This window comes from Ovis aries, chromosome 19, assembly GCF_016772045.2.
Source record: "Ovis aries strain OAR_USU_Benz2616 breed Rambouillet chromosome 19, ARS-UI_Ramb_v3.0, whole genome shotgun sequence".
Taxonomy (NCBI): domain Eukaryota; kingdom Metazoa; phylum Chordata; class Mammalia; order Artiodactyla; family Bovidae; genus Ovis; species Ovis aries.
The window spans coordinates 32,551,424-32,579,240 of NC_056072.1; the positions used below are offsets into that span (position 1 = coordinate 32,551,424).

The 27,817-nt window shown below is 37.0% G+C and overlaps 1 protein-coding gene across 5 annotated transcripts; it reads left to right on the forward strand.

Moving 5' to 3' along the window:
* Positions 1–27,658, forward strand: UBA3 (ubiquitin like modifier activating enzyme 3). Of its 5 annotated transcripts, none has more exons than XM_027958179.2 (18): positions 1–30; positions 216–257; positions 2,073–2,193; positions 3,594–3,674; positions 8,175–8,257; positions 11,410–11,490; positions 15,312–15,355; positions 15,696–15,760; positions 16,066–16,221; positions 19,754–19,856; positions 19,996–20,109; positions 24,981–25,034; positions 25,559–25,595; positions 25,682–25,763; positions 26,107–26,207; positions 26,327–26,390; positions 26,478–26,532; positions 26,874–27,658. In XM_027958179.2, exons 1-18 carry the CDS (start codon positions 11–13, stop codon positions 26,960–26,962), a joined length of 1,392 nt encoding a protein of 463 aa, XP_027813980.1. In that variant the 5' UTR covers positions 1–10; the 3' UTR covers positions 26,963–27,658. The 5 variants fall into 5 exon arrangements, with proteins under 5 accessions (XP_027813980.1, XP_027813981.1, XP_027813982.1 ...); XM_027958180.2 differs by having other exon boundaries at positions 19,999–20,109; XM_027958181.2 differs by lacking the exon at positions 216–257.
* Positions 27,659–27,817: the final 159 nt, after the last annotated feature.

Here is a 27,817-nt window from a genome sequence, read left to right on the forward strand (position 1 = left end):
GGAGAACAATATGGCGGATGGCGAGGAGCCGTAAGTACCCGGGCTCTGCAGGCGCCCCGGGCCGGGCTGGGTTGTGAGAGAGCGCGGCGGTGGGCGGTCGCCGCCTCCACCCGGGGTCCTCCCACCCTCCGCCCCGTCCCCTCGCCCCCCATCCCCTCGCGGCGCCCAATGTGTAGCGTGATGCTGACCCTTCTTTTATTCTCTCTTTCTTTTAGGGAGAAGAAAAGAAGGAGAATAGAGGAGCTGCTGGCTGAGAAGTTAGTGCTGCCGGGAGGCCGGGGCCCTCTCCGGGGGCCCCCGCCTCCCTTCACCCCAGGCCTAGGGGACCAGCCGCAGCGGGCCCGGGGGGCTGGGAGGGGGGGCACCCGGAGCGCAGGCCGCGCGGCCTCATCCCCCGACCCCCACCCGCAGCCCCAGGGGCCCGGCGGGCCCTCCCGGTCTCTGTCTCGGGCGGGCGCTGGGCCCGGGTACCGCGCTCAGGTTCCGCGCCGGCCCGCCGGGGTGCCTGACCGAAAGGTCTTGCGGAAGGACCCTTGCGCCCCTCTTCCTCCATCCCAGATTGTCAGAGCCGAGACTTTGTCAGAAGGGAGTCTTACCAAAACACATGAAACGGACGATGGGCCTTTTTTTGGCCTTTCGGAAACACGGAGACAATAGTATTAATTGCAAACTTTTGATGAGAACTTTAAGTCTGGTATCGTACTAAGCACTTCAGTCATTTTTTGCAAAATCATTGGCTCTGAAAGGAGAGTGTTGCCTCCAGAGAGCTTATGTTCTCCATGTATTACACACCTGATTTCATATCAGATGCCTAGTTTTGTGCTAGTGAGACAGGTTTAAACGAAGTGTGTTACACCCCGGGCAGCATCACCTATTTTTTCTTCCTCCTTACTTGGGACGGGAAGAAAGTGCTCTTACAGTGGGCGTGGTGAGTTAGTCATTTCTGTGGCAGTCCTCAGTAGCAGGGCCTTAGGTATCTCAGAAAGTTGAATTTCAATCGCGAGAGGACTTGGAACAAGTTAAGTTTCACATTTCTTCCCACCTTTCATTTCATTCCACTTTTGCTTAAAATGACAGCTACGATTTGAATGTTTACTATATACCACGTATTGTACTAAGGCCTCTATGTGGATTATCTCTATCATTCTGATGTTAAGTAGCTACAGACAAGCTACAGATCAGGTTTATGGCTGTCTAGTGATCTGCTGAAGGTCACAATGCTATTAATTGTGGAACCAAATCCAGCTGTGACGTCAAACCCTGTAATCTTTATTGCTAGGCAATACTTGGTCCGTTTTGTAAAAATTGGATATTACTAAATATGTTTGAAATTGTGGGATTGTAGGAAATTTGAAAATTAAAAATAGTTACAAGGAAACATGAGTCTTGCAAAGAATAGAAAACATGTTTTGTTAGTGGAGTCCCTCCTTACTGGATTGTATGTTCTAAAAGGTTTGTAGATGGTATTGCCTACCTGTGATGTAATTATAATCTAAAACTTTGATTGTGTTTAGTGGCAATAGAAGCCACCTTATAGTCCTAAGAGATTCTTTTTTGAAAATTAGGACCCCAGAGAAAAATATGATGTTTCTCTCATCAGAAATAAGTTATACTTTTCAAACTTGGAAATGACACATGAGTTATGTTAGATGTCAAGCATTAGGATTCTGGAAGTGGAGGGATTTTTTTGGTTTTTGTTTTTTCTTGTAGCTTATATTTTCTGTTCCAAGGCTGTTTATAGAATAGATTGGGCAGTTTGCAGTGTTCAGTAAGTTCCAAATGTTTAGAAAGCCCATTTCTCGCTGATAGATCAGTATCCCAAGTTTGATTTTAGGTTATTTTAGGAACCCAGAAACTTACTGATTATTTCCTCAATCTGTTCTTAACTTTATATAAACTATATAATAGCAAGAAAAGACAATAAAAGCATAAGCGTAACTACATTGAATTATTACCCTTTGTATTTGAGCAGATCTGGTGTGGTTACCTTTTCATTTGGGAAAACCATATTAGTTGTAGGTGTGGCTTTTTCATACTGATCTTTGCAGCTGAATTTACTGTGTTCTGTGCAGAATGGCTGTTGATGGTGGGTGTGGGGACACTGGAGACTGGGAAGGTCGCTGGAACCATGTAAAGAAGTTCCTCGAGCGATCTGGACCCTTCACACACCCTGATTTCGAACCGAGCACTGAAGTGAGAATTGTTTATTTTTAAATAACTCCTCTAATAGTTTTATGTTGCAAATATAATAAGATGCTTCCTTTTTAATTTACTCTTATAATAAAAATACTAATAGAGTTGTGTAAGTTATCTTGAAATAGTAAATAGAATATTTGCAACTGATTTTATTTGAATATTTGAGTTATTTTCACATTTTTCAAATGTAATATGTTAATTTTCAAGAGTAAAATGACTTCATAACCTCACTTAAAATTATGTTATACTTCATTTAAAATTCCAGTTTAAAATTACTTTTGAGACACACCGTTTTAATCCCTGCTATGAAAAATTTAACTTTCATAGAGATATAGATGTGCTTGCTTAAATTTTGAAGTTTATTTGAAGTGAGTATCTTTACTTAGAAATTAATATAATTAGTTTTGGAATTGAATATAATTAATTTATAAGTAATTACTTAGAATTCAATATAATTAATTGCCTGTTAAAAAGTATAAAAAGTATGTGACTGCAGTATCATAGAGGAATAGAATTTGAAACTAGTAGTGTCTGACTTAAAGCAAATGTTCAGCTAGAAGCAACTTTTTTTTATTATGGGATGGGAAATATTCCTTTACAGTAAATTTTTTATCTCCTTTTATGTTGATGAAGACATATGTTTTGAAATAGAAGTATTGTGCTGCTCCTGAAGATAAGGTGCAGTTTTAAGTTTGACTCATTTTATCTGAGTAATCTTGGACAAAATTGACAGTCTTCTGTATTTCTTTGGATAATCCAGCATATTTTCTCATGCTTCTGATTTTCTTTTTTTGCGGGGTTGAGGCAGGGAGCTAATAATTTAAGATTCTTGTGTTAAGTGGTGGTTTCAAATCATATTTCTGCTGATAGGCAAAAAATAAGAGTTTTATTTGTTTTTTCTTCCTTCCATCTCCTGTTTTGTAAGTGTAACCAACTGTATGGAAAAGCAGCTGTTACTGTTTTTACCCTTTTTTTTTTAAAAGACCTGTAAACAGTTTGTGCAGTGCTTGATCTTCAGTCCTTATGATTTTTGCACTTTTCTATTTTTAAGAAGTCAATTAAATAATTGAGTTTGATGCTCTCCTTTCAAAGTTAAAAAAAGAGACAACTCTAAACTAAGCATATTTTTTCTTGTTAGAAATAGTAGCATTTTCATTTCAACCAATAAAACTCAATTTAGCAACATTGAAGTTGGAACTCTCAGAAATCATTAGGGTTATACAGTTTCTGGTTCTACCTTGTTAATAAATTTAAATAATTTGTTAATTTCAAAGGCTGCTCTTTATCTTCAGTTGCATTTTTCATGGAAACAGAAACTCTTTTATGGTTTATTGGTTTATTGATGGTACTTATGGTTTTTATCAACTAGATTTTAATATGCCTTTCGTTCTTTACAGTCTCTCCAGTTTTTGTTAGATACATGTAAAGTTCTAGTCATTGGAGCTGGCGGCTTAGGATGTGAGCTCCTGAAAAACCTGGTAATATATATATAAAATATGTACTTTCCTTCCCTATAATAATTAAACCTTTTTCCTTTTCTGTCATTTCTTTATTATGATTGTTAACTGTTTCTCTTGAGCCTTTGTTAAATAAGTTTAGCAGGTCAAATTCCAGATAGTAATTAAAATGATGATGTAACTTAACTTTTTAAACTCTAAAGTCCTTGGCTATAAAGTAATGATTGATAGACATTTTTATTTCTCCTTTCTTCTCTTCTTTTTATCCAGCAGATTTTTGTGCTTCCTCTTGCAAAGTGCTCTTTAATTCAGAGAAGTAAATAGCAAAACTGTTAATTCATATTTCACATGTAATTTCAAAGTATTTATTATTTTGTATGTCCCTCAAAATAATCCACTTAGGTGAATAGGACTCTATCTCATTTTATATAGAGTAAGACACAGGTTTAGGGATGTTTAGTGACAGGTTTTTTCTGGATTATGGTGGTGTGTCTGGAATCTAATCCAGGCCATCAATTTTTAGTCAAGTATTTCACTGAACCATTGTGTCATTACATGATCTAATCATACAGTAATTTTTTTTTTTTTTTTAATAACCATATGGTAATAGACCCATAAAGTATGGGAGAGCTAAACCTTTTTTGTCTTTTTTGGTCAGTCTGTTTTAAAAGAACATCATCTCAAGAGGGTACTATTTAGTGAAGCTATTCCTGTGTACTGGATGGAATCCATAATTTGTGACTTAATTAGTTTCATTGACTTCTGATAACTACAAAGTAGATCTTTATAAGATTTTATCAGTTTATTTAACAAAAATGGTTAGGGGAAGAATTGATTTGGAGCTGTTGTATGCTTGCCTTCTGATTAGTATGTGGAAAAGTGAAAATGGTAGAGCATACTCCTTAGAAAATGAAGCAAGTAACAGCTAGATGAAGGATCTAAATAGTCAGCCTTGGGACCTAAGTTTAAATATAAATAATCACATTACTTTTGCTAGGAAACACTAACGTCACTCCTAGTGAGACTGCAAAAACTTAATACACTTCCTGGTACTTAGTGTTTGGTTCTGTGGGCATTGCAGGTCATCATGATGTATGTCCGTAGTGGATTTGAAGTATTCACACAAAATAAATAGCTGTATGTATCATATAGGGCTTACCAGATGGTACAGTGGTAAAGACTCTGCTGGTCAGTGTAGGAAATGCAGGAGATGCAGGTTTGATCCCTGGGTTGGGAAGATTCCCTGGAGAAGGAAATGGCAACCCACTCCAGTATTTTGCCTGGAAAATTCCATGGACAGAGGAATCTGGTGGACTACACTACATTCCATGGGATCACACAGAGTTGGACACGACTAAGTGCACGTGGATACACACACACACGATGTGCCCTGTGAGAGACACATACATACATATGATGTGCCCTGTGAGAGAGAGACACACACACACGATGTGCTCTGTGAGAAGAGACACACACACACGCACACACACATGATGTGCCCTGTGAGAGAGAGAGAGAGAGACACACACACACACACACACACACACACACACACACACACACACACACGATGTGCCCTGTGTGAGAGAGAGAGAGAGACACACACACACACACGATGTGCTCTGTGAGAAGAGACACACACACACGCACACACATGATGTGCCCTGTGAGAGAGAGAGACACACACACACACACACACACACACACGATGTGCCCTGTGTGAGAGAGAGAGAGACACACACACACACACACACGATGTGCCCTGTGAGAGAGAGACACACACACACACACACACATGATTTGCCCTGTGATAGGATGGAGAAGGCAGTGGCACCCCACTCCAATACTCTTGCCTGGAAAATCCGATGGACAGAGGAGCCTGGTAGGCTGCAGTCTATGGGGTTGCTAAGAGTCGGACATGACTGAGCGACTTCACTTTCACTTTTCACTTTCATGCATTCGAGAAGGAAATGGCAACCCACTCCAGTGTTCTTACCTGGAGAATCCCAGGGACGGGGGAGCCTGGTAGGCTGCCGTCTATGGGGTCGCACAGTCGGACACGACTGATGTGACTTAGCAGCAGCAGCAGCAGGATGCCAAAATGACAGTACTTTATTAGATACAAATACCCTTGCAGCACAAGAACCAAAGGATTTGGGAAAGGTAGGCTGTGGTTTTCATAGGCATTGTTACGCACAAATCTAAATAGTTAGCTTTTTCCATTTCAAAGCTGTTATTGCAAACGTGATAGATACCAGTTTAAAATGTAAAGTAATTAGAGGTTAGATCTGAGGAGTAGTCATCAAGCAACTTCAGAAGTGGCTTGTTGTTCAGTGCATTGTAATAACCTCTTACATGGAAGAAAACTGGGTTTTCAATTTTACCACTCGTTACTTTGCTTGTTTCACACATAAATAACAAAAGAGATATGCATGCATATTTTTTGAATTGATCGTCAGCCCCCAAAGGCTCATTCTAAAATAAAGGATATGACATTAATATTATTGATAGAGCAAATATTTATTAAACCTCTTTCTCTATATACCAGGTACAGTTTTATATGCTAAAGATACAGCCTTGAACAAAACAGGTGTTTGTATGTTGAGGGCTTTTGTTTTAGTGGAAGGAAAAGACAAGTGAACTATGTTGTATGTCAGATGGTAATAAATGCTTAAATGCTATGGAGAAAGGAAGGATGGAATATAGATAGCCTGGCAGGAGGGGAAAGGGTTCACAAAAAGGTGCTATCTGGGCAAAAAGGTGAGCAAGAACATTCTAAGCAGAGGGAGTATCTGGTGCAAAATCTGTGAAGTGGGAACATAACTGTTATGTTCCAGGAGGACACGGAGGTCATTGTAGCTAAAGCAGAAGTGAGGAAGAGGGGCATTTTCTAGGAGGATGAGATAACAAAATGAGTTTGGAGTGAGAGTTGCAAAAGGCTTGAGGTGCTGCTGTAAGAACTTTGCCTTTTACTCTTAGTCAGGAAGTCACTGGAAGAGGTTTAAGTCTGTGAGTTGACTCCATACAACATTAACCTGGATCGCTGTGGCTGATATATTAAGAAAAGGCAAGAGGAAGAACAGACGAGGAAGCTGAGAGGCTGGTTTGAAGGTTGTTGAAGTCACCTAGGCAAGAGGTGATAGGTAGTCCCTTAGAAGAGGGTAGTAGTACTGGAGGTGGTGAGAGGAGGTTGGATTATGGATGTTTTGAAGATGAAATCAATAGGATTTGCTGGTGGATTGGTGTGGGACATAAGAGGAGTCAAGGCTGACATGATAAGGTTTTTGCTGTGAGCAGCTGGAAAGATGGAGTTGGCTTTTGCTGAAGTGAGGTGGGCTGGGTAAAGAACAGATTGGCTGGTTTGGGTCAGCAAGGGTGATTGGCTTTGGTTTTGGAAAATGTTAAATTTCAGATATTAATATCTGTTAGACGATGGTTTACCTTCCAAGATGGTCTGAAATCGCTGTAAGTAACCACAACTAATAAGTGCAAGGGCGCCCCAAATTCTGGCCAGTAAATGAGGAGGAAAACTCTTGAGCGAGTAGCGAATGAGAAACCAATTTTTAAAAAGTGTTCAGATTCTTGTGAGTGAGGTGACTAGGTGAAGAAAGTGTTTCAAGGAGGGGAATTGATCCATATACCCTGCTAAATACTTGAGATGGGTCATGTCAGAGAGAGTAAGAGTTGGTGATGGGAGGTCACTGGTGACTGACAAGTGTAGTTTTCAGTGGAGTGAAAGCTTGTTTATAGCAAGTGCAAGAGAGGAATTTGAGAATGAAAGTATGGACAACTCTTACTATAAAGAGGGCAGAAAAATGGTGAAATTATTACCAAGTGATTCAATTTGATTACCTAAGTAAGCTGACCATAACCAGAGACGCACAATTGAGTCCTGAGACCCTTTTTTTTTTCATTAATCTGCTAGTAAGTTTGAACACATTGTACTGTTAAACTATGTGGCATTATCATTGAAACACACGAGTTTTGTTGCTTTTCTCAAGCTCTTTGATTGCTTGCTCTTGACTTTGCTTTTAAGGTATTTCTTTTACATGTCCAGGATGTGTGTATATATATATATGTGTGTGTATGTTTATAATCTTATAGGTATTTCTGATTGGCAGCATGCTTATATTAGTATAAATCTTGTAGGAATTACTTTCAACAGTATTCTAGAAAAGAATAGCAACTAGAGTTAAGTAGTAAGAATAGTAAAATTAAAATGTCTAGCAGCAGCAGCAAAACAAACTCTAACAGATGTGTTTATGGGATTATGAAACAACCATAGAAATTTTGAGTTAGTCTCTTTGGGTTATGGATTATTGAAAACTGAGTACCTACACTTTTTTGACCTTTACAAGAACCTTGAGTTTTATATACCTTGTATGACTCTTTAACCATTGAATACAGTTGTGCAGAACTTATTACTGAGAACTTGTAGATTTAAGACCATTGAAAAGAAATTTTAAAATTTCAAATGTGATGAACCTTTTGCTTAATTAGATATTTTTTTTCTTTCAACAGGCCTTGTCTGGTTTTAGACAGATTCACGTTATAGACATGGACACTATAGATGTTTCCAATCTGAATAGGCAATTTTTATTTAGGTGAGTTTTAATATCCTATTTTAAAATTGTGATCATTCGAATTTGAGTACATTTTCAGTTTAATAAAAAACTGCTGAGAGGTTATTGCTAATTTTGTTAAGAACTGTCACTCCTGTCTTAGGTAAATTTTGCAGGAAAATTTTGGGCATTCTGGCAAAAATAGTTCTGTAAACAAATATATGTTTTTGTTGATTTTAAAGAAATGTCCAAAAGGTAAATGTGATCTTTGGGATGATTGTGCCTTGAAGACACCGAGTTCCACTCTTTTCCTCCTGTTGATTTCATAAAAGAACAATAAATATATATTATGCCCTAGTGAGATACATTGGTAGGGACTTATGAGCCAAGACTTGAGTGGTGACTCTGGGGCAGTGAAGTTATGATACAGTTTGAACTTTTTATAGAAGGTGAAATAAGGTGGTGAGTTAAGGAGAAAAAACCCAGGAGCAAGTGAAATGGAACAGAGAGGGGTAATTACCTTAGGTGTAAGTGAAATGCAGTAAACATCTAAGAGCAGCTTATGTGGAGTAACTAAATACTAGAAGTAGTCCTTACATGCAGATCTGAGGAAAAGTTCATTAATGAATAATACTATGTAGTGTTTAGGGACTTGAATGGCTTAGATAACAGTGTGTATTTGTTACTCAAAGAATTATACGGATGGGCTTCCCTGGTGGCTCAGATGGTAAAGAATCCGCCTGCAATGTGGGAGACCTGGGTTCAATCTCTGGGTTGGAAAGATCCCCTGGAGGAAAGCCTGGCAACCCACTCCAGTATTCTTGCCTGGAGAATCTCCATGGATTGAGAAGCCTGGTGGGCCACAGTCCATGGAATCGCAGAGTCAGACATGACTGAGCAACTAAGAACAGCACAGAGATAAGGACTTTTTTCTCTCTCTGTAGTGATCATAGAGTACTGACAAAAGGTGCTCAAATAGTCTTAGGATGCAGGATGAGGTTAGGTAGCAGAAAAGATAAAATTAACTTTAGGAAAGATCTTAAACAGGTTGAAGGATGGGTTAAACTAAGTCAAGTTAATGAAGTATTGTAATTGTAGGGTGAACCCTACATTTAACTTTTAAGGTTTTCTTTGTATATTTTTTCAGCCCTTGACATTTCTCTTCTCTTGATAGAAAAAGTTTGTGGGCCCTTTCCAGTCTGACAAATATTTAGTGTAGGACTGCTCTTGAAATGACACCACCAAATTGATTGGTTATTGACGATAAGCTATGCCCTTTAATACAGAGCTGAAATAATGATTGAAGATCATAGTGACAATGAAGGTTTGTGAAGTGCTTAGGATATATTGGACTTAGCTGGTGGCTCAGACGGTAAAGCGTCTGTCTACAATGTGGGAGACCTGGGTTGGATCCCTGGTTTGGGAAGATTCCCTGGAGAAGGAAATGGCAACCCACTCCAGTACTCTTGCCTTAAAAATCGCATGGACGGAGGAGCTTGGTGCAGGCTACTATCCATGGGGTCACAAAGAGTCTGAAGTCTGAGTGACTTCACTTTCTTTCTTTCTTTAGGATATATTAAGTACTTTCTGAGCTCTTTATCTATACTACTTAATTTAATCTCAGAGCAAACCCCATGATAGGTTCTTGCTTTCCAGGTTAAGTAGTTAGGCCAAGATACCTTGTGAGGATGATGTGTTTTTGTTGTATAACAGTGCCATTCTTGCAAGGATGATGTGTATGAAAGACCATTTCACTCAAAGTACAGTTTTTCGGAGGAGCAATTGAATCCCCTAATTCTGGGATGGTAAAGTAGCAGTTCCCATAGAAACCATCTTAGAATTCTTTTTTGGGGATCAATTATGAAAGCACATATAATACACAGTCTGAAAGATTCTTGAAACTATTTTATCTACTCTGTATACCTAAAGAGTTCTGTCCAGGGTGGGTGGATGCAATACTGAAATCAAGTTTGTTGACTTGTGCTAGAGTCTCTTGTAATTACAAGTTTGGATAAAGAATAAAACTCTTACCAAAAGTTTTGAGTCAAAAAAGCATTCTGCCTTATTGGAGAGAAGAAATTTGACCTGCTAAAGCATTTTTAAAAATTCCCATTCTATTTATTTTTAGCATTTTATTTATTTAGCACCAGAAACATTTTGTGTTGGAGTATAGCTGATTAACAGCGTTGAAGTAGTTTCAGGTGAATAGCCAAGGGACTCAGCCATACATGTGCATGTTAAAAATTCCAATTTTAAATAAAATATGATTTCTAATGCACACAGTGGCTGTTTAATTTTCACTTATTTTTCAAATGTTTACTCTGTGCTTAGCTAGGGAGGAGTACAAAGAGATAAGAGTATGGTAACTTTCTTCCAGTTGTTCATAGTCTGGTAGGTATGATAGACCTATATATATATAACCAAAAATCATGTTGTGAAAAAGTAGTAATGAAGCGCTTATTATGTATACCTGAGGGAGTGATTTATTCCCATGACGAGAATGAGAAAATATTAGGAAAGAAAAATATCGTTCATACTGAGATAAGAAGAGAGAACTCATGTCCTTTCCTGTCTGTAACTGTGGTTATTATCTAGGAGTAACCTTTTGACGTCTTTTATTATTACCTTCTTGAAGATAGTGGTAATATTTGCAATTCTAGATACTGCCTTTGGAATTATTCCTTCAAAAAACATAGTTATGGCTACTTATGGGATACAGCATTTACTAGTTAATTAGCACACATGGGAAAAAGGGGGTATATGAACATTCTCTCATCTCTAGGATCCCTTGATTTTTTTTCTGCCAAGACCTGCATAGTAATGCCTTGAAGTTCTGGGATTCAGGGCAAAGACATGGAAATCTCTGAATCTGGGATAATTTTTTATGTTAGGAAATACAATGTTGAGAAGTATCTGGGCAACATGCTATTGTTACACTTTACCTTAAAAAACTTATTTTCACTTAAATACTTAATTAGACTTGTTAGTACTTAAAAATACTTAATTTGGAATATCAACAAGGGTTTACATTTAGTGTTGAATGACTCATTCATCAGAAATACTTAGGTAAAAATATTCCTTCTAAATAGCCTCTAGATAAATTCACTGTGGATATTTTTATGTGTGAAAGTAGATTATGTATATAATCTAGATTTATATCATGAATGATAATTTAAATATAATTTTTTCTGTAGGCCTAAAGATGTTGGAAGACCTAAGGCCGAAGTTGCTGCAGAATTTCTAAATGACAGAATTCCTAATTGCAATGTAGTTCCGTATCCTTTTGACAAATAAGTTACTCAATACTTAACTATTTGAAGCTTATTATATTTATTATTATACAAGAGATGTTTAACATAGAGAATACAGATAGGCAAAAAAAATAAGCAGCAGCAGTAAGCTTATTACTGACATACCTTTTGGTAACACTTTGTTTAATATCCTCTCAATCTTTTCTTTTTAAGGTTATATAAAATGTTTTTTGGCCTAAATTAAGCTTAGGTAGCAAATACCTTCATTTATTTGCTTATTGTCTTTAAGTTTCAATTGCATATGTCCTCGACTAGACTCTTAAGTTTGTAGGCTGGATACTGGTAATCTTTGTATTGCCTTATCATAGCAGGCAAAGTAAAGAGTCAGTATATTATTAGACAAATGGAAGGTGTGTCAGAATAAATATATTTTTATAAGAAACATGTTTTAAAAAAGGACTATTCATACTTTGTTGATTCCCATACTTTTAGGTCCAGGGAACTTTTAGTATTTTATAGAAACTTAGGAAATGGGATTTGTTATGTTGGAAATACCACAAGATACAAAAGTCGACATACACAAATCATTTGTATTTCTGTATACTAGCAGTGAACACATGGAAACTGAAATTTAAACTACAGTGCCATTTATAACCACTCAAAAAAAGGAGAAATACTTAGGTGTAAACCTAACAAAATAAGTATGGTCTTGTATGCTGAATATTGCAAAATGCAAATGAAAGAAATCAAAAGCAATCTAAATAATGAAATGATAGCGTTCAAGGGCTGGATGATTCATCATAGTAAAGATGTTACTTAGCCCCAGATTTGTGTACAATTTGTATACAAGTTTCTATCAAAATTCCTGCAAACTTTTCTGTTGCTCCAAATAGGATTATTCTAAAATGTATAGAGTTAAGGATTACCTAAGACAATACTGTGAAAGAATAAAGTTGGGAATCACTGGCCAATTTCAAGAGTTATTATCTAAGTACAATAATCAAGACTGTGGTGTTGCCAAGGAGAGAATATAGACACAGATCAGCAGGACAGAATAGAGAAACCAGAAAAAACCACATGGAAGTATAGCCAATTTATACTTGACAGAGGTACAAAAACAATTCACTCTAGGAAGGACCATCTCTTCAGTAAATTGTGGTAGCAAAAAAAAAAAAAAAAATGCATCTCAAAACTCAAAATTACAAAAATAAGCTCAAGATAGATCATAGGTTAAGTATGAAATGTAAACCTGTAGAACTTTGGAAGATAACATGGGAGAAATAGCTTTGGGATGTAGGGTTTGATAAAAATCCGTAGACCACATCAAAAGAATAATCCATAAAAGTTAAAAAAAAAAGGTAAATTGAATGTCATCAAAATTAAAAATTTTTGCTCTGTGAAGGATCTTGTTAGGATGACAAGATAAGCTACACATTGGGAAATACTTATGAAGTAGGTATCTGACAAAGGATTCATCAAGAATATATGAGAAACTCTCATAACAGTAAAAAGCAGTTAGGAAATGGACCAAAAATGTGAAGGGATATTTCACTAAAGAAAATAGTAAAAAGCTCATGATAAGATACTCAGTATCACTAGCTTTAAGGGAGATCCAGGTTATGATCACAATGAGATTACTACATGGATAGCTGACATAAAAATAGTAATGAATGTTTGCAAAGATACAGGAAAACTGGAAGTGTAAAATGATAGTCATCTGGAAAATAGTTTGGCTGTTTTTTTTTTAATTTGAATATATACTTTGCATACAACTCAGCAGTTTCATTCCTGGACATTTACCATCTGTATAAAAACTTATCCTCCAATGTTCATAGCTTTGTTTGCAAGTAGCCAAAAACTGGTGACAACTCAAACATCCGTCAATAGGTGAATTGTTAACCTGTATTACAGTTATACTGTGTATACAATATACAATTATTGTACTCAGTACAATTACTGAGCAATAAAAAACTAACTAATGAGGTACAGCTTGGATGGATATCAAGAACATTATGCTGAATGAAAAGTGCCAGTCTCTAAATATCATATACTGAATGATTGCATATAACCTTCAGATACTAAAATTGCAGAAATGGAGAGCACATTAGTGATGGCCAGGGATTTGGCATGTTGGAGGGGATAGATGTGACTGTAAAGGGGTAGCAGGAGGGAGATGTTTGTGGTGCTATAAGAGTTGTGCATCTTAATTGTAGTTACACTGATCTACATGTATTTAAATGGCAGAACTTAACACACATATTGTACCAGTGTCACATTTGTAATTTTGATATGGTTCTGTGGTTTATATATGATGTAACCCTTAGGGGAAATTGTGTGAAAGAAATATGGGACACTGTGTACTGTCTTTGCAAAAATAAAAAGTTTAAACATGCAAATACATGTCCTTATAGGGAGAAGAGGGAAAGAGTGTGTAGACTCTTTTGTCTCTCTCTCTTGTTTAGATCTGGGGAACTTTGGGTATTTTGTAGAAATCCAGGAGGTAGCATTTCTTGGTCTGGCTCCTGGGTCTCCTGTTTTTGTTCCGCTAATGTTTGCTCTGGTTCTCTTTTGACTTTTGTTTTCTAGCTACAGCTTATACCTCTCGTTTGCCTGGTATTCAAAAGGAATAGGGGTCTTGGTGGGTGAGGGCTAAAATTGAACATATTTATTTGTAGGCCAGAATAATAATAATAAAATCTAGAGCACACATACTATGTATTGTCCCTCTTTTCCATTTTGGTTTTTAAAGCCTGCAATGGATGATTTGTTTTAGGGGAGTGTAATTTATGTGTTACTAAATGAAATTGCTCCATTAGAAAAAATTTAAAAAAATGCTTTTTTTGCATACGTATGCTGTTTAGCCAGTTTTGAATGGCGTTCTTTTGGCACCCTCCAGGCTGAGGAAAGCCTGCTTATATGGTGCAGGTTGGGTAGAAAGAGAGAGACTTGAAGAACTGAGTTTAGTGAGAAAGGAAGAAAATTCACCCTTCCCTCCAACAAGGGGAAAAAAATCGATAACAAATCATTAGCACCTGAAAAAACTATTGGAAATGTTTGTGTTGTCTAAAAATTAGTTTTGCAGTAACTTTTTTTTTTTTAAATTTCCTATGTCTGACATATAAAACTGTAAAGGTGTAGGCACCCCACTCCAGTACTGTCGCCTGGAAAGTCCCATGGACGGAGGGGCCTGGTAGGCTGCAGTCCATGGGGTCGCAAGAGTCGGACAGGACTGAGCGACTTTACTTTCACTTTCCACTTTCATGCGTTGGAGAAGGAAATGGCAAGCCACTCCAGTTTCTTGCCTGGAGAATCCCAGGGATGGGGGAGCCTGGTGGGTGCCGTCTATGGGGTCGCATAGAGTCGGACACAACTGAAGCGACTTAGCAGCAGCAGCACAGTGTATTAATTTGTGCAGTACATTAACTCCTAGAATCCCCTTTGTAAGTGGGAACTATAGTATATCTGTTCCCTTCACTAAACAAATTTTTATTGCCTCTCTGCTTGATGCTGATGGTTGAAGACACACATTCTATTTTCCCAGAGTTTATGGTTTTACATAAGAATTGCAGCAGAGTAGAAAGTATAACAGACATACAATTATACTGATATGAAAGCTTGGGGATGAGAGAAACTATTCTATGTCATTAGGGGAGGAGTGTTTAGAACAGTTTTCTTAGGAGGTAGGATTGTTTTCATTTTATCAGATTCCTTGAATTCCATTGCTTTGAACACTGATGGCTTAAGTCTTGTTTTAAATATACATTTATAATTTGATCCTGTGGCATTGTTGAATTCATCTTACAAATTAAAAATTTAGCAGCTTAAGTTCCTTTACTTATATTCAGACATTTCAACAAGATTCAGGATTTTAACGACACTTTCTATCGACGTAAGTTTTCCACTTGAAATTCAATTCTCACTAAATTTTTATATTTTTTAGTTGCTATTTACAGATTGCTAGCTATTTGATTACTATTTCTTTATTATTTCCTTTCATTTCTTGATGTTGGCTTTTCAGGAATATTGTTGACTGAAAGGATGGCAAACTGTTTTTAAATTCTTAGTTGGCACCATTAGCTGCATTTTTATATACTGTTTTGAGTAAGGATTACTCAAGGATTGGAAGCTGTATATTTTATAATGAAAAATGTTTTTTGTTTCTTAGAAATTGTGAATCATTTTGTGTGGCAGCATTTTTAAAAACTCAACTTGCATTTTTTTTCTTGTAGAATTTCATATAATTGTATGTGGACTGGACTCCATCATAGCCAGAAGATGGATAAATGGCATGCTGGTAAAGACTCAGTGTTTTTACAGTTCTCTGAAGTTCTTCCTGCTGCTCTTAACATACTAAAAATGAGACTTTGCATCATATTTTTGAAAAATCAAAGTTTATTCAATTTTCAGTAATAGATGTAGTTCATCGTTTATTGCCAGTCATTAATTTGCAGGTTTGGATGTAAATTGCTACTAATGTAATCCCTTGATTTGGTGTATTTGTATTCAGTAATGTGATTGACTTTTAGAATTGTTGAAAGCATTCTCCTTTTTTGAATTCTTATCCCCTCTCCTTTTAAACCCTTGAAACAATTTTCCTAGATATCTCTTCTAAATTATGAAGATGGTGTATTAGATCCAAGCTCCATTGTCCCTTTGATAGATGGGGGGACAGAAGGTTTTAAAGGAAATGCCCGAGTGATTCTGCCTGGAATGACTGCTTGTATTGAATGCACGCTGGAACTATATCCACCACAGGTAATCACAAAAGCACCTGCATCTGTTTGATAGTATCTTGGGGTGAAATAAGGGTTGCATTATTAAGATTAGTCAATATTTTTGATTTTTAATTAGGGTTCAGTTCAGTTGCTCAGTCCTGTCTTGACTCTTTGCTACCACATGAATCACAGCACACGGTTCACGGTACACATACTGCTGAAGCCTGGCTTGGAGAATTTTGAGCATTACTTTACTAGCGTGTGAGATGAGTGCAATTGGGCAGTAGTTTGAGCATTCTTTGGCATTGCCTTTCTTTGGGATTGGAATGAAAACTGACCTTTGCCAGTCCTATAGCCACTGCTGAGTTTTTCAAATTTGCTGGCATATTGAGTGCAACACTTTCACAGCATCATCTTTCAGGATTTGAAATAGATCAACTGAAATTCCGTCACCTCCACTAGCTTTGTTTGTAGTGATGCTTCCTAAGGCCCACTTGACTTCACATTCTAGGATGTCTGGCTCTAGGTGAGTGATCACACCATACTGATTATCTTGGTTGTGAAGATCTTTTTTGTACAGTTCTTCCATGTATTCTTGCCACCTCTTCTTAATACCTTCTGCTTCTGTTAGGTCCATACCATTTCTGTCCTTTATCGAGCCCATCTTTTCATGAAATGTTCCCTTGGTATCTCTAATTTTCTTAAAGAGATCTCTAGTCTTTCCCATTCTGTTGTTTTCCTCTATTTCTTTGCATTGATCGCTGAAGAAGGCTTTCTTATCTCTCCTTGCTATTCTTTGGAACTCTGCATTCAGATGCTTATATCTTTCCTTTTCTCCTTTGCTTTTCACTTCTTTTCACAGCCATTTGTAAGGCCTCCTCAGACAGCCATTTTGCTTTTTTGCATTTCTTTTCCATGGGGATGGTCTTGATCCCTATCTCCTGTACAGTGTCACGAACCTTCATCCATAGTTCATTAGGCACTCTGTCTATCAGATCTAACCCCTTAAATCTATTTCTCACTTCCACTGTGTAAATCGTAAGGGATTTGATTTAGGTCATACCTGAATGGTCTAGTGGTTTTCCCCACTTTCTTCAATTTGAGTCTGAATTTGGTAATAAGGAGTTCAGGATCTGAGCCACAGTCAGCTCCCAGTCTTGTTTTGCTGACTCTATAGAGCTTCTCCATCTTTGGCTGCAAAGAATATAATCAATCTGATTTTGGTGTTGACCATATGGTGATGTCCATGTGTAGAGTCTTCTCTTGTGTTGTTGGAAGAGAGTGTTTGCTATGACCAGTGCATTCTATTGGCAAAACTCTTATTAACCTTTGCCCTGCTTCATTCTGTACTCCAAGTCCAAATCTGCCGGTTACTTCAGGTGTTTCTTGACTTCCTGCTTTTGCATTCCAGTCCCCTGTAATGAAAAGGACATCTTTTTGGGTGTTAGTTCTAAAAGGTCTTGTAGGTCTTCATAGAACTGTTCAACTTCAGCTTCTTAAACAAACAGAAATCATTCTGTCCTTTTTGAGATTGCATCCAAGTACTGCATTTCAGACTCTGTTGTTGACCATGATGGCTATTCCATTTCTTCTAAGGGATTCCTGCCCACAGTAGTAGATATAATGGTCATCTGAGTTAAATTCACCCATTCCAGTCCATTTTAGTTCGCTGATTCCTAGAATGTTGATGTTCACTCTTGCCATCTCCTGTTTGACCACTTCCAGTTTGCCTTGATTCACAGACCTGACATTCCAGGTTCCTAAGCAATATAGCTCTCTATAGCATCGGACCTTGCTTCTATTACCAGTCACATCCACAGCTGGGTATTGTTTTTGCTTTGGCTCTGTCCCTTCATTCTTTCTGGAGTTATTTCTCCCTGATATCCAGTAGCATATTAGGCACCTACCAGCCGTGGAAGTTCCTCTTTCAGTATCCTATCATTTTGCCTTTTCATACTGTTCATGGGGTTCTCAAGGCAAGAATACTGAAGTGGTTTGCCATTCCCTTCTCCAGTGGACCACATTCTGTCAGACCTCTCCACCATGACCCGTCCATCTTGGGTGGCCCCACATGACATGACTTAGTTTCATCGAGTTAGACAAAGCTGTGGTCTGTGTGATCAGATTGGCTAGTTTTCTGTGATTATGGTTGCAGTGTGTCTGCCGTCTGATGCCCTCTTGCAACACCTACCATCTTACTTGGGTTTCTCTTACCTTGGACATGGGGAATCTCTTCACAGCTGCTCCAGCAAAGTGTAACCCCTATTTCGGGTTGGGGGTAGCTTGTCTTGGCCGCCGCCCCTGACCTCAGATGTGGGGTAGCTCCTCTTGGCCGCTGCCCCTGACCTCGGACGTGGGGTAGCCCATCTTGGCCACTGCGCCTGACCTCGGATGTGGGGTAGCTCCTCTTGGCTGCTGCCCCTGACCTTGGACATGGGTAGCTCCTCTTGGCTGCTGCCCCTGACCTCGGACGTGGGGTAGCTCATCTCGGCCGCCGCCCCTGACCTCGGACATAGGGTAGCTTCTCTTGGCCGCTGCCCCTGACCTCAGACATGGAGTAGCTCCTCTTGGCTGCTCCTGTGCCGATGCAGCCTGGCACTTGGTTGCCGCCCCTGACCTTGGGCGAGGGGTAGCTCCTCTCGGCCATGCTTCTGCGCGATCCGTCGCAGCCTGTGTGCTTCTGCAAAAAGGCATGCTAAGAACGATGATGAAATACGAAATTTTGCTCTATTTAAGGAAAGATACAGACATAATGTATCTTCCCTGATGGCTCAGTGGTAAAGAATCTGCATGCAGTGCAGGAGGCTTGGGTTCCATCCCTTGGTCTGGAGAAAGAAATGGCAACCTACTCCAGTATTGCCAGAAAAACCCCATGGACAGAGGAACCTGGTGGGCTCTAGTCCGTGGGGTTGCAAGAATTGAACACGATTAAGCAACTGAGTTCACACATACATAGACTCAATATCATTTTGATACTATTCTATTCTTATAATTCATTTCTGTTAGTTTTTTATTTGGAGAGTAAGGATCAAGGGATCAGTTAGAAAGTTATATGTGGGATGGAGCTGTAATCTGTTTTGTTTGGTTTTTGCCTGTGTTTCAGGGATATAAAGACATCAGAGATGAGAATGATATTTCCAATGATGAGGCTCTTTAATCTGCATTTCCACATGAAAGGGCATTTAGAAGTCTGATTTATAAATTTATTAGTTTTTATTTGAAATTGATTTGGTTAATTTTATATCTTCAGATTTAAATCTTAAACATAATAGAGTACTCATATTTGAGAATTTATTCACTCCTATTCTTCCCATGTTCTAACAAAGCTTAACTTTATATATTTTTTTAAGTGTAGGGCAAACCTTTTTTTTTAGGGAGATCAACCTAAGTGAAGTGACTTAGATCAGCTATGTTAATTTCAGAAGCATTCTTAATAGTATTAAATATTTTGTTTCTGTAAGGGGAAGGCTAATGTGAATTATAAGAAACTTTGCAAACTAGATCATAACTAGAAGTTGCATTTTAAAATAATTTATTTAAAATCCACTAAAAAAGGCAAACTGTGTTTTTAGGTTAATTTTCCCATGTGCACCATTGCGTCTATGCCCCGGCTACCAGAACACTGTATTGAGTATGTCAGGATATTGCAGTGGCCTAAGGAGCAGCCTTTTGGAGGTAATAAACCCAATTTCCTAATTCAGAATTACATGAGATACTTGTCTATATTATTTATTTGGACATTTACTTTAAAAATAAGTTGATTTATGTGTACATGTTTTTGTCTTCTGTTCTTTTTTCCCCCCTTTCCTGACAGAAGGGGTTCCATTAGATGGTGATGACCCTGATCATATTCAGTGGATTTTCCAAAAAGCCCTGGAAAGAGCATCACAATATAATATTAGAGGTGTTACATATAGACTCACTCAAGGTAAGTTAGTGAATTTTCATTAATAACGATCTTAAGATGGTCCCTTTTTCAGAGGATATGATGCTTTGGGCGAAATAATTGATAAGTGATTTCAGATGGTACTGTCCCATTGCTATTCAGTAAAGGTGCTCTGGAAATAACAGTTTCCAGCCGCCCAAAATTTGTTAAAAGGAAACTGAGTTTACTAGAATCCATAGCAGTTTTTAACTTGGAGGAATTTAATCATTGAATCTTATTTACTTAGGCTGGGAGGAGTCCCTGAGTCATCCAGGGCAAGCCATTCATTCACTTTATCTTTTGCCGAAGAGCAGTTGATCTGTTTCTGGGGCAGTCATTTCACATTTGGACAGTATTGTTAAGACAGTTCTTCTCTGTATTGAAGAAAAATCTCCATCTTTTTCGTGTGGGCTGGATATTGTCCCAGAGTATGCCATATGCTTATGCCATATGTAAATTTAATTCTCTTTCAAGTAATAGCCCTTAACATATTGAACCCTCCAGATTGTTATCACTCCCATCAACCTTGCTAGTTACTTTAACCCATCAACATGTTTCCATGACTCAAATTCCTATCATGCTGTTTTCTTCTAACCATCTTTCAGTTATCCATACTTCTCTGAACTATCCAGGTGAGAATGCAGTGCTCTAGGATGAGTCTTAGGATATGCTTCTGAGCACTGATGCAGTCTTAGAGGAGGCCAGGGTTTTGTATTGTTTGTGGTTTACATTGATGCTCTACTTTTGATTCCTTTAGGTTACTGTCTGCTAAAATCTGGAAGTTTTTTTCACATATGCAATTGCTAAGCCACATCCCACTGTTATAGATTTGGCAGTTTTGGGGGGATGGCATTTTTTTTCTTTCTTTATATTCAGGTATAGGTCCTTTTAAGTTTATTCTTAAACTCATCCTGCTGTTCTGTATATATGTGTATTAGGTTGGTGCAAATGTAATTACAGTTTTGAACTGAATTTTAAATCATTATAACTAGGCTTGAATACATCCTTATTAATCAAAGTAGGAACCACTATTAATCAACACATTTTTGCTAATGAAAAATGTTTGTTTATTCCTATAGTATAAAAATCTGTGTTTTGGGATTTGACAATCGCTTGGAAAGCATTTTCTGCCGCCTGCTGGTTGTGGAAGCATTTTCCCTGCAGAAAGTTGTCGAGATGCTTGAAGAAGTGTTAGTCAGTTGGCGAGAGATCAGGTGAATATGGCAGATGTGGTGAAACTTTGTACCCCAGTTAGTTCAACTTTTGAAGTGTTGGTTGTATGATGTGTAGTCAGATGTCTTGGAGAAAAATTGGGCCCTTTCTGTTGACCAATGCTGGCTATAGATGTTGCAGTTTTCAGTGCATCTCATTGATTTGCTGAGTATACGTCTCAGTAATGGTTTCACTGGGATTCAGAAAGCTGTAGTGGATCAGATGGGCAGCAGACGCCCAGTAGTGACCGTGACTTTATTTTGGTGTGAGTTTAGCTTTGGAAAGGGGTTTGGAGCTTCCTCTCAGTTCAGCCACTGAGTTGATCATCACTGGTTGTATAAAATCCACTTTTTGTTGTACATCACAATCCCATTGAGAAATGGTTCATTGTTGTGTAGAATAAGATGATGCTTCAAAATGATGGTATTTTTGATTTCCAGTTAGTTCTTGAGGCACCCACTTATTGAGCCTTTTTACCTTTCCAGTTTGCTTCAAATGCCAAATGACCGTAGAATGATTGACATTGAGTTCTTGGCAATTTCTCGTGTGGTTGTAAGAGGCTTCGCTTCGTTGATGGCTCTCAATTGTCATTGTCAACTTCCAGTGGTTGGCAACGATGCTTCTCATCTTCAAAGCTCTTGTCGCCCTTGCAGAACTTCTTGAACCACCACTGCGCTGTATCTTCGTTAGCAGTTCCTGGGTCAAATGTATTGTTGATGTTGTGAGTTGTCTCTGCTGCTTTATGGCTCATTTTGAACTCAAATAAGAAAATTGCTCTGATTTGCTTTTTGTCTAACATCATTTCTGTAGTCTAAAATAAAAAGAAAATAAACAGCAAGTCATAAGTCATTTAGTAAATAAACATAAAGTGAGAAATGTACATCAAAATGATGTATAACATAATCACATTTATTTAGAATGTATTCCAACATCAAATGGCAGATTTCAGCACTGCAAAACCAGTTACTTTTGCACCAACCTAATATGTTCTTTATGCCTGCCAACTTAACGTATTCTTTTTAGCTTCATATCACTTGTTTTGATATCTTTTTATCTCTTTTCCAAATACTTAGAAATTTTAATAAGACTAAAGTGGCTGAGAACAGATAACTGAATCATACTTCTGGTCAGGACCTTTTAGATTTATTCCCTTCTGTTGACCATATGTTCTTGAGTACTTCATGTTTCTTTATCTTGTTCACAAGGGTGTCATGAAAGACCTTTCCAGATGCTCTGTTGAGACTCATCTTCCACATTTCCCTTGGCTCTAGAACTAGTCATGGTAATTAAATGAGGTAGTCTTGTGACTTGTCTCAGTAACAATCCTAACACTCAGTTTTAGTGACTAATGTTTCTTAGTGTATCTACTCATAGTTCACCTTTCCAAGAATTTTGTCCAAGATCATTAAGCTCACCAGAAAGAGCTTTTTCTTTCTGAAAATCTGCCATTTCTCTCCTGTAATTATTTCCTGATGTTTTAGTACTGTCATTTGAAAATTCTCTTCTTAAACACTCCTTGTTGCATTTGTACACTCATTGTTCTGACCTGCTTTGTCTTCCTGGAGCACAGAAAGCATGATTCCACCTTAGAACTTGAATAATTCCTGATCCTTATGCCTGGAATACTCTTCCTTGGATTCCCCTCAGGGTTGGTTGCCTGTCCCTCAGGTATTAACTTAACAATTTCCTGATCGTACCAACTGATAATGACTTATAAACCATTCACCATTTTACCTTTTTATAATTGCTCAAAATTCAGATAGCCTTGTTTTCCTATATGAAGAATATTTCATCCTTAGAACTCTGATTCATCCCTGTTTTGGGACCTTTGTCCCTGCCATGTACACAATTGCACTTTCCCCAGGTCATTGCATGAATGAGTCTTTTTCATGGTTTAGATTTCTGTTCAAATTATTACCTCCCCAAGGAGATGGTCTAATGGACTCCTCCATCACTGTAAGATAATTTTTTTTTACTGCTTCTCTGTACAGCACCTAGAATGGTATCTGGCATATAATCCACATTTATTTGCTAATTGTTTGAATTAACAAATGAATTCTGTTTGTCGTGATCAGGAACTGCAAACTCATTTCTGTGTGTAGTCTTATTTATCCTTCCATACCTTTTAGCAAGGCTTGGTGTGCATTTCTTAGCTTGATGATTGAGGGCCTTGACAAAGAGTAGAGAAGCCAAATTGGAAGTGGAATCCAGATTTTTTGAGGGGTAAGAGATGGGTGAATCTTTTATTGGACAGTGTGTCTTCATCTTCTCACTGTTTGTGACAACCTATTTCTCCTTCCACTACATCCTGCTCTTTGTGGTTCACTGGAGAGCTTCCAGGAATTGCCAGGAGGTTAGCTCCTCCCTATTTCCTCTTTTCTGAAATTGCACATAATGGTCAGATGGTCAGAATTAATTTTTTAAAACAGCTTTCTAGCTCGTTAACTATTTTCCTTTCACATCTTCTTAGATATTTGCCTTTCTTAAGTTTTTAAAGCCTGACCTGCCAACACCTAAAATCTTGGAAACACATCTTTCAGGGCTCTCTCACAGTCTAAGATAATATAGCTACTTTTATCAGAATGTTTGTTTTCTAAAATGAACAGTACAGATGTAGTTACAGAATATTTATTTTGTACTTAAAAAATGATTTTAGGTGGAGCTTTGGTTATTCCCAATCTGTGGATACTAATATGAAAAAAGTGGGGTAGAAATAGAGAACTGTGTTTAATATTTTGTATAGTCCATGTTGTAGAGTGAAACAAAGTGTTTAGGGGCAGTTTTTCTGTTTGTCTTAAATTTTTGTGAATAGAATGGCTAAAACTAATAGACGAAGAAAAACTAGTTAGCTCTTACTCCTCATACTTTACTCGAACCTTACTGAGGATAGTATAGTATACTGTATCAGTTAAGATTATGTTCTCTTGCTCTCTCTCTCCCCCATGTGCGTACGCTCTTACCCCCAACCTGCGTTGATGCGCTCTTCCACTCTCTTCTCTTCTTTGAGGATGGATTCTCCTGCTATCTTCTAAATAAAATAGAGCTGTAACACTGATTTGTCTAAGAGCTGTGGCATGGTTTGTTCAATACCGCAGAGCTGTGACACGCCGAGGGCTTTAATGTCTGATGCTCCAAATCATTGTTGTGACGAGACAAGAACCGAGAAGGGTACACTCGCCTGACAATTCTGTACATTAGGGCAGATCTGGGTTCATATATCACCCCTATCTCTTACAAGATGTATAGCTGTGGATGTTGTTTATTTCTCTCAACATCATTTTCCTTAAAATCAGAGTAATAAGACTAACATGATGTTATGCAAATTCAGTAAAATTTTATTTAATTTTCATACTTTTGGAGCAAAATAAACACCCCAAATTTTAGGATTTATTAGTATATTATTGTCACATCTTTATATGAAATAGTGTGAAGAATTTACTTATCTTTCCTACTATAACTTAGGATTCTGAACATGCTGTTAATACAAAATAATGTGAGTGTGAAAGAAGATTGTTTCATGGTTAAACTTAAGTCTATTTTCTGACCTGAAAGCCTGAAAAATCAAGTAATGGGCATGATATTTAATAATAATCATTGTCTAATGCAAGATACCTACTTATTAAAAAAAGGAATAACCATATTTTAATTAATATATTTTTTAGGAGTAGTGAAACGAATCATTCCTGCAGTAGCTTCCACAAATGCAGTCATTGCAGGTGAGGAAAAATGGCCACAACTTAATTTTATTTCCTTCCCTTCAGATTTTCAGTACCTAAGTTGGTATTTCTGCAGCTACATGATCTCAGAAAACTAGTGTTCTGGGGATTTGATTATCTTCTTGGGTGGATGGTAGTATAATTAAGCTGCCCCCAAAACTACTGGACAAGCTATCGGACCTTGTATATATCTCGTCTTACATTATTTCATACATAAAATGCTCTATAATAAGACATTTTAGTGCCATTTCTTTTTAATCAGTATAACAGGCTACTCAATCTGAAGAAGAGGGAAGAAAACTTATAATGTTACTTTAAAATGTTACTTTGTCATTTGGATTATTCAAAACATAAAATGTTATATTCTCAGTTTTTAAAAATAATAGTGTTTTTGTATGTATTTTTCTATTTATTTTGTAATCAATAGCTTTGTAATTTTATCTGTTCTGATTTATAACTAACTTCTGTTTTTAAATGTCTAATTTTCATTGAGTTAAAGCATCTTTATTTTCTTTCCTCTTTAGCTGTGTGTGCCACTGAGGTTTTTAAAATAGCCACAAGGTAATGAGTTTCATTTTTAGTATGTATGTAAGTCTGTGTTTTGATCTGGCTCAGTTATATAAAAATGAACACTTTTTTCATTACAGTGCATATATTCCCCTTAATAATTACTTGGTTTTCAACGATGTAGATGGATTGTACACGTACACATTTGAAGCAGAGAGAAAGGTTAGTAGTAGTATACTAATGAAAGCTTTTTTGATTATGCATACTTTGATTTTTAAATATTAATTACTGGTTGGAAATGTGAATGAAATTTCCCACACCATTAGTATTTTCTGACTTCCAGAGCCCTACTTACTGTATATCTTTTGTAGTACAGCCTGAAATAAATACTGTGTGGTGAAATAATTTAGGAAAAATGGCCCATTGGGAAAAGCAGGTTTTAAAACATAAAAATTTGTCCATAGGAAATAAACAACTGATGATAAAACAACTTGATTTTTATTTCATCATTATAAATACACTGTAATTGGTACATGTGTCACCGTGATTTGTGTTTTATGTCTAGGAAAACTGCCCAGCTTGCAGCCAGCTTCCTCAAAACATTCAGTTTTCTCCATCAGCTAAACTGCAGGAGGTTTTGGATTATCTAACCAATAGTGCTTCTCTGTAAGTGTTCAGGACTTTTGTTATGTTGTAGAAAAAAATTTGTGATTTTAAAACTTGAAAAACTAGAATTGCTTTTTTTGAAAAATGATTCTGACTTTTTTTTTTTCCTTATAATTTAGGCAGATGAAATCTCCAGCTATCACAGCCACATTAGAGGGCAAAAATAGAACACTTTACTTACAGGTGATCAGTGTTCAGGTTTTTTTTCCCCCACAAAATTACATTAAAAGTTTAATTTCACTTAATGTGCTTTACATTATTGTTTTCTAGTCAGTAACCTCTATTGAAGAACGAACAAGGCCAAATCTCTCCAAGACATTGAAAGGTATTTTAAATGAGTGTATTTACTAATGCTAATCAATTTCTTCTGGTGGTTTTTTTTTTTTCAGTAAAAGTAATAAAGGCCAGTTTTAGATTTGCTCTTAATGCTTTTGAATGGTAATACCATTCTAATTAGTTATATCTTAAGAAACATTAGTAGAATTAATTGCTCTTTGAGTAGAGTGTTAAAAAACCTGTGTGAAATAAAATATTACCTTGATTAAAGAGAACTGGATTTTGATGTTTGTTTAGACCATAATTTGCTATAGTTTGTGAATGTGTTATCTCTTTTCTTGAGATTTATTTTTTTGCTTGGGTTAATTTAGCTTTTTTTTTTTTTTTTAGAATTAGGCCTCGTTGATGGGCAAGAACTGGCAGTTGCTGATGTCACCACACCACAGACTGTACTATTCAAACTTCATTTTACTTCTTAAGGAAAATAAATCTTCACTTAGTAGAAGGCTCATGAAAATACTATACTTCGTGGATGCTAAGAAATATAATTGATGTCATTTTTAGCATTAGTGTTGCTGGAATTTGACTTTTTAAAATATGAGCCACTTTTTTAACTTTATACCTTTCCCTTGAAGACAAAATTTTGGGGTTGGTGCTTGCGAGCATTTTCATTAGTAATATGGAAAACGGTGCCTGGGGAGGGAGATTAATGAGCAAATATATTGCTTCTTTTAGAGGAGGAGGCAAATACCCTCTTGTATGAGAATTTGGATATGGTCAAAGAATGCATTCTTCAGTTTTCATTTGAGCACCCACGTATACAAAAAGATGTCCCTTAAAAAAATGAGAAAATTAAGTTTTAAATAATATTAAATACTGACGTCTAGAGCATATGTTCAACATAGCCTACTTCTTGCTTGATTTAATATTAATTGTGGCTGTCCAAATGAATATTATTGCAAAAGTTACCTTGTCCATAATAATTTGAAAACGGTATATAGCTGAACACCTGTGCTTGGAAATGGGGTATATTTTCATGTGTTTACCTTCAGTGCCATAGAGGCCAATATGCACAACATTAAAGCCAAGACATGGATGTTTAAAAGAATTTAATGTTTAAACCATTACCACTGATGCTTTCACATTATTTATTAATAAAATCATATATTGTCTAATTTTGTCACTGAAATTTTTAAAATATATTTAGTAAGTAGTTCTGTACTGATGTAGAAATAATTTTAAAACGTAGCAGAGTTACTAATACAAAAATTTTATAGTACTTGATTAGTACTTTAGCAACAATAAATACCTACTGATTTAATTTGCTCTGACAT

What these genes read in the sequence shown, in the direction of transcription:
- UBA3 (XM_027958179.2), top strand. Translation starts at nt 11, where the DNA reads ATGGCGGATGGCGAGGAGCC. An exon ending in AATAGGCAATTTTTATTTAG is followed by an intron (nt 8,258 to 11,409) that starts GTGAGTTTTAAT and finishes TTTTTTCTGTAG; the next exon opens with GCCTAAAGATGTTGGAAGAC. An exon ending in GTTTTTAAAATAGCCACAAG is followed by an intron (nt 25,596 to 25,681) that starts GTAATGAGTTTC and finishes TTTTCATTACAG; the next exon opens with TGCATATATTCCCCTTAATA.